This window comes from Vombatus ursinus, unplaced genomic scaffold, assembly GCF_900497805.2.
Source record: "Vombatus ursinus unplaced genomic scaffold, bare-nosed wombat genome assembly UNPS02010284.1, whole genome shotgun sequence".
In the NCBI taxonomy this organism is placed as follows: domain Eukaryota; kingdom Metazoa; phylum Chordata; class Mammalia; order Diprotodontia; family Vombatidae; genus Vombatus; species Vombatus ursinus.
In genome coordinates this window covers 5,166,311-5,178,855 of record NW_020950062.1, presented here as the reverse complement: position 1 = coordinate 5,178,855, position 12,545 = coordinate 5,166,311, and the positions used below count along the sequence as shown (strand labels likewise).

Genomic DNA, 12,545 nt, shown 5'->3' with positions numbered 1-12,545 from the left:
TACTCCCAGAACCTAGCACAATGCTTTGGATACAGTAAGCAGTTAATAAATGTCTGCTGAGTAAATCCCTGGACTACCTCATTTTATAGATGTGATGAAACAAGACCCACAGAACTGAGGAAACTTTCCTAAGTTCCCACAAATATAAATAGCAGGACTAAGGTTCAAACCCAAATTCCCAGACTGCAAATTCAGTGGTTTTTCTGCCCCCCTACTGGACTGAGTCCTTTTTCTTATCTTAAAATTTTTCAGTTTTCTTCAACCATCACATGACTTCAAGACCTTGCTCTCTGCAGGGAAGATAAATGGTTTATGTTAATCAATCTAGAACCTTTTACTCTTTTAAAATTATACAGATAATTATTTCCGCTCAGTCTGAAGGGAATAGGGGAGAAGAAGGAGGAGTACATAGAGAACAATTGGAAAAATTCGTGAAAAAGAGGTTAGAACATCTGGACAGCAGCATCTCCCTACATTTTGACACTTTTTTTTTTTTTTTTACACATAAAGTGAGGACACTAAAGATGACAAACTTGAATGTGCTTTCTCTTTACTCATGACTAAGCAGCCGGGCCTCTTGCCAAACTCAAACAGATGGTCCCAAGCTCCGTACCTCCCTAAAACATGAATTCAGACTTAAGGACCCCTTGTTTCAAACAGCCCTGCTGGTGAAGAGGAGAGATAGAAGCGGGGAAAGAAGGTTTGGGGGTAGATGGAGTGCGACGGTGCTTTTTTTGTCCTGAAAGAAAGCAACTGGTCTTTTCCTTCCCATTCACTGGTGAGTCCTCAGAGTCCGGACTCCGCCCCGCTAGCCTGAGCACCCACAGAAAAGCCGGTCCCTACACAGGCGTGCGGGGGCACACACCCCAGCACCGCACCCTAATCGTCCTTCCACCGCTGCTGCTGAGACTGCGGCTGCTGTGGCTACCTTGGCCAATTACCATAGCAACCCTGGGGTTGCTATTGTAACCCCATTACATTTAGCCTCCCAGCCAATCCCACCCTCCCTCCTTCCCCAGCTGCAGCCAACCGGCTTCTACTTGTCCCTAGACGCGCTCTATATAATCTGCCTTAGCAGCTATAAATATGAGCTTTGCGCGTAAGAACCAGAGGGAAGGGAACCTGGTGGGTTAAAAAAAAAAAAAGTTTGGGGAGGGAGAGAGAGAGAGAGAGAAAGAGAGTGTCATTGCAAGAAATCCTGAGCCGGGACCATGCCGTGCGGGCTGCTGCCCCCACCAGGGAAGAGCCTCCAGCTACGGAAGCAGTATCTGTGCCTCAGTTTCTTGCTTCTCCTTCTACTGAACAAGGTAAGTGACGCTTCCTCACTATATCCCACAGGGCACTCCCGCTCGACTCACCCCTACTGAACGGGGCTGTACTCTTTTCTACTCACAGGTCGTTCCAGCTCAGAGTTGCCCATCTCCGTGCCCGGGCCGATGCCCGGCCCAGCCGCCTGCCTGCGCCCCCGGGGTGCCGGCTGTTTTGGACAGATGCTCCTGCTGCCTGGTGTGCGCCCGCCAGCGCGGGGAGAGCTGCTCCGAGCTACTGCCCTGCCAGGAGAGCAGCGGCCTCTACTGTGACCGCAGCGCCGACCCGAGAGCTGAAGTTGGCATCTGCATGGGTAACCCGCGCTCGTCTCGTCTGGAGTTCAGGGCCGGGAGCTGCCAGGGGCCTACTGTAGTTCCTTCTAAGGTCCCCATCTTGACTTGGAAGTTCTTTCAAGTCAGGGTGATAACACGGGGGCAGACCAAGGGAAGGGCAATAATCAGGGGAAAGGGTAATTGAGAAAGGACTAGGGGGTGGTAATGAGATTTGGGTTTACAAGAGGAGATGATAGAATAAGGGGAGAGGGCAAGAGGCTGGTATTACAGAGACTCTTTTTGAGCAAGGAGAGTGTGGGGCCAAAGAGAACGAGCTGAAAAACCTCTACGACTTGATATACTTGAAAAGAATTTAGACAGATGATTGATAGCTCAGAGTAAAGTTAAAAGCCGATTAGGTCATTTCCTTTTGCGATTTCCAAGGGGAGAAGAGGGGAGGAAGGGATAAAGTCGTGAGTGTGCATGCAAAATAATTATAATAATAAAAGAAACAAAGTCCATAAAATTCCCCAAGCTGTCATCTAGCCGATTTGTTTTCACACCTGTATATTACATGTTATTTAAAAAAAAAAATTGTAAAGCCAGCTCTAGATCACCCAGAGAGTTGGATGACAGCATCATAGCAGGTTCTCCTTTACTATATGTAAGATTTCGATTTCTCTCCCCAATGCCTCCATAGAATGGAAGGTACTTGAAGGCAAGTCTTTTTCCCCTCCTTGGTCTTTGTTTCTCCAGCTCCTAGCCCAGTGCCTTAAATGTCTGTTGAATTGGGAGGATGGCAAAGTAAAACAAAACCTACAGAGAAAAAAAAAAAAAAAACCCAGCTCTGAGCTTTGTCAGGGAAAGATAATTGTCGACCTGGAATGTGTTGTAGAAATATACCTCTTTTATGACAGGGCTGTTAAGTCAGCTAACCTAATAGTCTTGAAAATTCAATAAACATAAATTAATTGTCCACTGTGGTACTCAAGTCACCAGGGCTAGAAGGAGAAAAAAGGAAAACATCCACTGTCTCCTTTACCCAGAGTAACAATTGAAGTTAGCTGAATCCTAAAGCATCCAGACTTAATTCACTTTATGACCAGTTCATGTCCACAGGGAAAGAGGAACTGGTTAATAATTTTTAAACTTGTGCTTCACCAGTGCTATAGCAAAGTTGGAAAGGCGGTTGAAGAGTATTCTGCACATACAGAACCATAAGAAGGGACCTTAGAGATCAGCTAGTATAACTCCCTTATTTTATAGCAGAAGATACTGGGCTCTAGAGAGGTGAATATAGGATCATACTAGCACAGATTTAGAGCCAAAAAGGACTTGAAAGGTAATCTCTAATTCAACCCAACACCATAGCCAGGGAAATCCAACCAAAGTACAATCATTGAAGGTAAAAATGATCTGTACAATTTGGATACAAACCCAGCTGTCAGACATGTCTTAGGAACCCTTTTTGTCCAGAAATTAGAAAAGGACAAATAGGACATTTTGACCATCTCCAGAAATCCTCATGTAATTATTGTGGTTTGTTTTTTTCTATTTGTTCTCCCTCCTCCTCCTCCTCTCTTTCACTCATGTCCCTAAACATTTTAGTTCTAGAAGAAGACAATTGTGTGTTTGATGGCATAATTTACCGAAGTGGTGAGACCTTTCAGCCAAGCTGTAAATATCAGTGCACCTGCAGAGACGGGCAAATAGGCTGCATTCCCCGATGCAACCATGACCTGCTCCTTCCTCGCCCTGACTGTCCTTTCCCAAGAAAAGTGGAAGTTCCAGGAGAATGCTGTGAGCAGTGGGTTTGTGACCCAAAGGAAGAAGTGACTTTGGGAGGCCTTGCTCTAGCAGGTGAGAAACTCATTAGGGCTGAAGGTCACTGGACAGGGGCCTCTTTCCACTCTGTGCCTGAATGCTAAAGGCATGCATACTCTGGGGTCTCATAAGGAACATTTCAGGATGAGAATCTGGCCCTCATTTGTTAGAATTGTGGCTTTGCTTTCCAATTTGCTCTCTCTAAGAATGCTGAATGTCCTTCAAATCCAACCCCAGATACTGTAATGAGCTCACCAGATACCTAAAATGGGAATCTGCTAAATAGCTCTTCTCCTCCATGAGAGCACTTCATAGACTTTAGAAATTCTTATTTACAGAGGAGTAAACTGAGGCACAAACAGGTAGAGTAGCTTACTCTAAGGTTACCCAGAAAGTAAGTTTCAAAGACAGGATTTGGACCCAAGTCAATAGACTCTAAATCAGGACAACTTGGCCCTTGGTATTATAAAAGTTATGTGATAATCAAGAAGTAAATATGAAAAGTGAACTGGCCCCGGAGTCAAGAATACGTGTGTCCATGTCCATCTCTGATACGTTCTAACTATGAGACCCTAGGCAACTCACTTAACTTCTCAGCTTCCCTGGCAACAAAGAAGGTGCTGACCTGCATTGACAATGGAAGTCCCTCACCAGGAGCTACCTATACTCATGAAATCACAGGCAAAGATACAGTTTAAAGTTATTTTAATGCTATACAACAGTTAGGTAACTATAATCATATAATATATAACGAAGAATATATAATATATAGTAGCTTACATGAATAGTCATCCAATTCGATAAGCCTTTGTGAAATACTTTCTATGAAATGTGGCACTGTGCTAGGCACTGGAATATCAGTGAAGCAGACAAAGAAACGGTCTCTGTCAGTCAGTTAATATTTATTAAGCGTCTACTATTTGCCACACATTTCCCTAAGTGTTGGGGGTGCAACAAAAGTCAAAAGCAGTCCTTACTCTCAGTGTGTTCACAGTTTAATGGGGACAACATCATGCAAACAGCCAGGTACAAGCAATCTATATACAGGAGAAATAATCAATAGAGAAAAGGCACTAAGGCATTAAGGAAGATTGGAAACGACTTCCTGTAGAAATCAGATTTTAGGTAAAACGTGAAGGCCATTGGAAAAACTGGGAAGTGAAAATGAAGAGAAAGGGTATTGCAGGCATGGGGGACAGCAAGAGAAAATGCCATAGTTGGGAGATTGAAACCTGCCCTCAAGGAGCTTACATTCTACTGGGGGAATACAACATGTAAACTGATATGTATATAGATGATGATTTGCACTTTACAATGGGTTTTCACATATATAATCTCACCTGATTCTCATTTCAAGCCCCCTCCCCTCCATGATACAAATACAGATCTATGACCAAATGTTCAGATACCCATTTTACAGAATGTGAAACCAAGTCTCACAAGTCTAAGTGGATTGTTTGAGGTCACACAGCTAGTAGGTAGCAGAACTACTTTGGGATTCAAACCCACATCTTCTAATATCATCACATGCTTTCATCCAGGGAAGTATTTTCTCTGCTATACAGGGTGACCCTGGTTTTTGGATGATGATACTCCACTTGCATGTCCTTAAAATAAAGTTTCCTCAATAAGTAGCCTGGGAAACCTTCATTCCTCTCCATGTTCTACAGAGAAATAACAGTTAGTTCAAATCCTACCAGTGATGCATACTGTTCACGTGACCTTGGGCATGTTCCTTCACCTCTCTGGACCTCAGTTTCCTCATCTGTAAAATGAGGATAGGAGATTGGTCCAAATGAGTTCTGAAGACCTTTCCAGATCTAGAACTATTATCTTAGAATCCTAAACAATATAGGAAGAAATGAAGTCCCAGAGTATTCCCTTTAAGGAGCTTAGCCATTTTCCTTAGCAAGGGAAAGAAATATTGCAATGTTCTCACTCATCTGGTAGTAGAGATTGCTTTGCAGAAGCCACATGTCAGCCAACAGCTAAAGCTTATTGGGATCACTTAACAATGAGGTCAGTCTTAGTGGGTGTTTTCTCCAGCCGTAGTTACTCATAAGGAACCTACTTTTGACATTTCATCCCTGGGTACTATTAACAAGTGATTTAATAATACCTTACATCTGTGGAGCACTTTAGTTTCTGGTTTTGTTTTTCTCCCAAGACCTCTTCATATAACTTCTCCCATTCTCTCTGTAACAAATCTGTGAGACAAAGTGTTCCCTAGTAGATCGAGAGGGCTGGACTGAGAGAAGGAAAGCCAGGGAGTCCTGGTTTCAAATTCTGTCTCTGCCATATACTAGCTGTAAGTATTTGTCTTTTATCTATGTGACCATGAACGAGTCTCTGAAAATGTAAGTTATAGATGACTTGGTAATCTTCATTAGCAGAGGGAATTTCTATGCCAGGAATTCCCTATGTGGATGACATAACAGGTTCAGATGGAGAAAAGAGAAAAATAAATTAAATCTGAAACCTTTGATTTAAGCAGGGTATCATTCTTCTCAATATTTAAAATGCCTGACACATTGATTCTAAGTATTTGTTGAACTGAATTAAGTTAATAGAAAGTGAGACTCAGAAAGGTTATGCTTTGCTCAAGGTCAGCAAAGTATGTGACAGTGCGTGAACTAGAACACAGGCTTTAGAATTCTCTCTGCTGTTTGAGTTTTTATGCCCTTCTTTAGTGGATAAAGAATCAACCCAGAAGACTGAAAGTCCTGTATGTCACACCTTGACACATACTGGCTATGGGACTCTGGGCACACTGCTTAATCTCCAAGTATTACTCTGAGACTATAAGTTTTAGAAAAGATGATGACCTGTATTTATAGAGGAAATTTCCTCAGCTATGAGTTCTCTAAGCCAATGTGCCTTCCCCCTGTTAATAATTTCCTATTTATCCTGTGTATATCTTGCTTTGCATATATTTGTTTTCATGTTGTCTCACCCATTATATTGTGAGTCCCTTGAGATCCTCTTTTTTTGCTTCTTTTTGTGTCCCAAGGGCTCGAGCACAGTGCCTGGCACACAGTAGGCACTTAAAAATGGTTATTGACCAATCAAACTTATACATCCATTCCCTATCCTTATCCTGCTCCATGATTATTTGTGTACATTGGACTATTACTAAGACTTTGACTGTTGAAGTTCAATTTCACAAATATGTTTGTGGATTAAATTTTTCCACTAAATAACACATTCCCAATCTACTCTGACATAAAGCAGGAGGATAAAAATACACCCATATTTACTCTGTAAAATGCTGTTGACTTTAAAAACTGTGTGGTGAACCTTTTATTTGGAGATGTGAAAACTATCTTCCAGCTTGTATTGAATAGTACAATGAGAGTTACAAAGCAATAAATCATTAACCATGTTTAACAAATAAGGCAACAGAACCACTTAGAAAGGGAATTGATTTGTCCCAAGTTGCACATAATGAGCATGAAAGCAGTTTTAATAAACCAAAGAATCTGATTCTGTCCTTTGTGCCAATTGTCACTTCCTGCAGGAAGTCCTCCTTGAATCCCTATAGATATCAATGCTTCTGTCCTTCCTCAAATTATCTTATATTTACTTCATCTGTTCATAAGTCCTATCCCTAAGAAAAATCTAAGTTTCTTAAGAAGAGAGACTATTTTTCATCTTCCCTCCAACTTCTAGCAGGAACTGCCCCAAGTCTATTTCAGCTTCTTGGCTGCACATACGGGATAGATAAAATGGGAGTCATCAATTCTATTACTTCTGGTGAGATGAAGGACTATCAGACCTTACCATATTCCCTCCTATTGGATCCTAAGGTCTTTCAGGCCTTACCATCTGCCTTGCCACCACACTTTTCTTAATTAATTAGCGTGTAAGCTCCTTGAAAGCTGGAGCTATCTTGCTTCTTCTCTTTGTATCCCTAGCACTCAGTACAGTGCTTTGTACATAGTGAGTGCCTAATAAATGCTTTTTCACTCATTCACTCACTCATTCACTCATTCATTATTGCTTCTCCAATGTCTAACACTTTGTCTTTCCCATTACATGTGCTTAATGATTTCCTGTTGAATTGCTGAATCAATTCTGCCAAAACTGTCTCTTCTACCTTCCCAAAGTACACTTGTGTTTCCATTATTATTTGTAGACTTTCAAACACTATTTCCTCTAGAAAATCAGTAATTAAATCTCAATCTTTCATATGCAAACTTATACCTTAAAACACCAATGGTCACATTATACAGGCACAGATTTGGGCTGCTGCTGATATTCTGGATACAGGAAGTAACCATTTTCTATCTTACCCTTTGTTTTGTTGTTCAGTCATTCATGGCCCCATTTTTTATTTTCTTGGCAAAGATACTAGACTAGTTTGCCATTTCCTTCCCCCACTCATTTTACAGATGAGGAAACTGAGGCAAACAGGGTTAAGCAACTTGCCCAGGGTTACACAGCTAGTAAGTGTCTGAGGTCAAATTTGAACTCAGGAAAATGAGCCTTCCTGACTCCAAGCCCAGCACTCTATCCACTGCACCACCTAGCTGCCCTATCTTACCTTTAGTCTCTATTTCATGAGTATTTGTTGGAAGGGCCACTTTGAGGACCCTATGTTTTTCCCAATAATGTTGATGGTGTGTATCTTTGTCAAAGCTTACAGACAAGAGGCTACACTGGGGATTGGTGTGTCTGACTCAAGCCTCAACTGTATAGAGCAGACTACAGAATGGAGTGCATGTTCTAAGAGCTGTGGGATGGGATTTTCTACTCGGGTCACCAACAGGAATCGCCATTGCGAGATGATGAAGCAGACTCGTCTTTGCATCGTAAGGCCCTGTGAGCAAGAGGCTGAACATGCCATTGAAAAGGTACGTGCTATTGAGCAGGCTTACTGAGAACAGCTCTGAGAGAGTTGGATGGGAGCAGTAGATGTGAGAGGACATATCCTTGAAGCCAGAGTAAAATGATGTTTGTGTAGGGGGGTGGGGCAGACGGCACAAAAGAGCTGGAGGGAGGGATCAAAAAAAAGTTGTATTACAGATAGGTAGGCACCCTATGTCTCAGGCACTGCTGGGAGAGAGAAATCAGAAAGGACAAATGAAGCCAGACTGGGTATCACTGAGATTACCCAACCATTAATCTCCTCACTTTCTCTTAAGCATTAGAATGTCAACAGCTGTAATGGAGCAAGTTCAGAATAGGAACCGAGAACTCAGAACTAGCTAGATAGCATTTATACAGGACTTTAAGGTTCACAATGTGCTTTATAAACATTATCTCAGTTTATCCTTACAAGAACCCTGGAAAAGATGTGTTATTATTATCCTCATTTTACAGATGAAGAAACAGAGACAGGCAGTGGTTAAGTGACTTGCCCAGGATCACTCAGCTAGTAAGTGTCTGAGGCTAGAATTGAGTTCAGGTCTTCCTATCTCCAGGACTACTACTATTTTCACTATACCAACTAGCTGCCACCCATTAGTGCTTCTAAAATCATTGGAGGTTGGAGAGCTAAATGGAGCATTCCTCTCATTTCTTGGAAACTTATAATATTCAGTTTCAGCTAGGGACATCTCTGCTTTGGTGTAGTAAAATGGATGAGATGATTTCAAGTCCGTCTAAACGTTATGATTCTATAATCATCCACATACTGGGAAACATCACTTCAGTCAAAAGCAGTATACCGCTTTAGAGATTTCCCACTTTCACTAGTAGGGACAGGGAAGAATATTGCTGGCCTTGTGCCCTATTTATAATTGCTAGCTAGAAATGAGCTCAGATTAATGGAAGAAAATTGTAATAAATACAATATGCTAATTCTATAAAATAGTTCTCAAACATTTTGGTCTCAGAACCCCTTTACATTCTTAAAATTATTGAGGACCCCAAAGAACTTATGTCTATATGGGTTATATCTATTGATATTTTGTGGTTGTTCAGTTGTTTTTCAGTCATATCCAACTCTTCATGACCCCTTTTGAGGTTTTCTTGGTGAAGATACTGCAATGGTTTGCCGTTTCCTTCTCTAGCTCATTTTACAGATAAGGAAACTGAGGCAAACAGGGTTAAGTGATTTACCCCAGCGCCTCATAGCTAGTAACTGTCTGAAGCTGGATTTGAACTCAGGAAGATGCATCTTACTGACTTCAGGTCTAGCACTCTGTCCACTGTGCCACATAATTGCCCCTATTGATATTTAGCATATTAAAAATTAAAACAAATGATTTTAATTTATTTCATTTAAAATAACAGTAATAAACCCATTACATATTAACATAAGTAACATATTTTATGAAAAATTACTATATTTTCCTTAACAAAAGTATTAGTGATATAAATAGAGCTATTTTACATATTTTTGCAAATCTCTTCTATGCTTGGCTTAATTGAAGACAACTATATTCTCAAATCTATTTCTACATTTGATCTATTGTGATATGTTGTTTTTGTTCAAGTGTATGAAGAAGATCCAGCCTCACACAGACATGCATTTGGAAAAGGGAGAAATATCTTAATAGGCAAAAGACACCTTAGTAAGATTATAAAAATATTTTTTATCTCATGGATCTCTTGAAAGGGTGTTGGGGATTCCGCAGAGGGATTTCAGACTACACTTTGAGAACTGCTGCTAAAAAAAAAATACCTGCTAATGAAAGGGGATTGGGACTGGTTTGTAACCACCAAAGAGCTAAAATGTAAAAGCACTTCAGTTTTTGAAAGATTTCAGTAAACAGATTACTTTAAAAGTCCTTTCAACCTATTTTTCAAAAATTTGGCTTTATTTATTACTTTCTTTCTCCCAAACTACAGCTATTTTCCATATAGGAAAAATACTCTATGACTAGCAACCAGTTTGGTGTCTGGCAACCTTTTTAAAGTTTCACATATTTTCTAGACCAGTGTTTCCCAACTTAAACTATACTGCAGACTAGCAAAATATCTCCATTCCCATCCACTGACTAAGTGTTGCTCTACCCTCTGTAGCCTATGTGGGGTGGTTCTTAGACAATCAGGAGGCAGGAAAGGGAACTGTAAAAAGAAAGAAAATACAGAAGGAGGATTATGGAAAAGGTGCTACTTTATTAAGGTTATAAGTTTTAAAATGGTAGTGAAAGTTTTATGGATTGGTAAAAAGTTGCCATCACTTAAGCTTGGGAAACCCTGAGCTAAACTTCCTGGGGATTCTAGAAATTGACAGCTTATCAGAGTAAGAGTCAGTGATTACCCCAAGGTGATAGATCATCTCATCTTATCTCTCTCTCTCTCTCTCTCTCTCTCTCTCTCTCTCTCTCTCTCTGTCTCTCTCTCTCTGTCTCTCTGTCTCTCTGTCTCTCTCTCTTAGAAAGGAAAGAAGTGTCTCCGCACTAAGAAGTCCCTTAAGGCCATCCACTTACAATATAAGAACTGCAGTAGCACCCAGACATACAAGCCCAGGTACTGTGGCATCTGTACTGATGGCCGGTGCTGCACACCACACAATACCAAAACCATCCAAGTGGTATTCCATTGTCCTCAAGGACAAATTGTCAAGAAACCTATGATGCTCATCAGTACTTGTGCCTGTCACACCAACTGTCCCCAGAGCAATGATGCCTTCCTCCAGGATTTAGAGCCCAAGCCTAGAAGAATGAAGATATAAACTGTGTAGGCAACATGCTGAGGAGAAAATTTGGGAATAAGCCAAAACATGACCCATTCATTTGAAGGTAAATGGGTTAAAGATTGGTGATTTTGTCCCACCTCAGCATGTACATAACATGTTCTCTGGAATTACTTATAAATAGCTAGCTTATTTTGTGTTACGCTAAAGGAAGGAGAAATTTAATAAGTAAAGCAAGGAGTCCATGTAGAATAAAGGTAAGTAAAAGGTAAGGTTCAGTGACAGGTTAATTTTCTATGATTCTGTTTAAACTAATTAAAGGCGCTATAATTATAGCACACAGCTCTGTATTTTTTCTTAGTATGCTGTACACATTACATGATGGTGTCCTTTTGCTTTGAGTAGAGTGTTTGGTACTGGTCTTATAATGTCTCAAATGACAGGATTATCCCAGAATGACCCCAACCACATCACTTGACAACTACATTGTTGTAGAGTCATCTTTTTGACTTAAGGGTGCTCTGCTGTTTATCAATCTGCATCCAACATTTGTGAGGCATTTAATGAAAACAAGCTCTAAACTAGCATAGGAGATAGCTCTGATGCTGTATTTTTAAGCCAGAACAGAGACTATTCATCCATTTTAATATGTATTGCACAGTAAGAGACATGTAGTGTCTACACTCATAAATTGGGTAGTAGGTCACTTAGTGGAGTAAGTAATATCTAAAAGCAAGTTAATCTGGCTTTATAGGTCATAATAAGCCCTGTTGCATTTCAAACTCTTTACAATAAAAAGGGAAAGTAGAATACTCAGCAGGAGGTAACCTTCTCCAATAAAGCTAATGCCACCTTCAAAGAACTTCCAGTCCTTTCCACATGTTCATTTTCTTTGCCATTCTGAAGCATGCTTTAGCTGTCTGTGTTGTTTTTGGGTGCACTTATAACTTAATTCCAGACATGAGAATAAGCAATTGCCATGATGGTGCTATAAACCAGCAGAATGGCATGTGATCCCAAATTTGAGATTAATGTAGCTATGGCTTATTAAACTGTATATGACCCATAATAAAACACTCTATAAATAAAATACATGTGTAGACATGTGTATCCCTATGAGGCTGCAAGATAAGCTACACCATTAAATCTGTAAATTCTCTTGTTTTGTGCATTGAACTTGTTTTCTTATTATGTTAACAAAGCATTAATGTAAATATAGAAATTGTATATTTTGTAAAATATCCTTTTTATTTTTCTGTATTTACCAAACATACTGAATAAACAAGTTTTGAAAGTGTGTGATTTTGCCAGCATTTATTCAAGGCTCCTGTCATATTTGCATTTTGCAATGTAATAACCAAAACTCATTGCCAATTTCAGGACTAAATGAATGCCCATTTATCGATTGTACTTGCAAACATGGTCAATGATTCATTGACCTTTGGTTGTATATTAAAACACTATCTGTTGCTATCAAATAAGATATTTGTAGGTAAGCTTTTTGATTCATTTATAAGAAGAAATACACAAAGGCTGTGGCTTCTTAATGCAAAAAT

At 40.2% G+C, this 12,545-nt stretch overlaps 1 protein-coding gene across 1 annotated transcript; it reads left to right on the top strand.

Moving 5' to 3' along the window:
• The first annotated feature begins 1,143 nt into the window (after positions 1-1,143).
• Positions 1,144-12,185, top strand: CCN3 (cellular communication network factor 3). The gene is made up of 5 exons (XM_027854058.1): positions 1,144-1,307; positions 1,396-1,621; positions 3,189-3,440; positions 8,043-8,257; positions 10,732-12,185. Exons 1-5 carry the CDS (start codon positions 1,212-1,214, stop codon positions 11,026-11,028), a joined length of 1,086 nt encoding a protein of 361 aa, XP_027709859.1. The 5' UTR covers positions 1,144-1,211; the 3' UTR covers positions 11,029-12,185.
• Positions 12,186-12,545: the final 360 nt, after the last annotated feature.

Excerpts from the sequence above, each read along its gene's own strand:
- CCN3 (XM_027854058.1), top strand. The coding sequence starts at position 1,212 with ATGCCGTGCGGGCTGCTGCCCCCACCAGGGAAGAGCCTCCAGCTACGG. Across the intron at positions 1,308-1,395 it reads TTCTCCTTCTACTGAACAAG|GTCGTTCCAGCTCAGAGTTG; the intron begins GTAAGTGACGCT and ends TTCTACTCACAG. Across the intron at positions 3,441-8,042 it reads GGGAGGCCTTGCTCTAGCAG|CTTACAGACAAGAGGCTACA; the intron begins GTGAGAAACTCA and ends TCTTTGTCAAAG.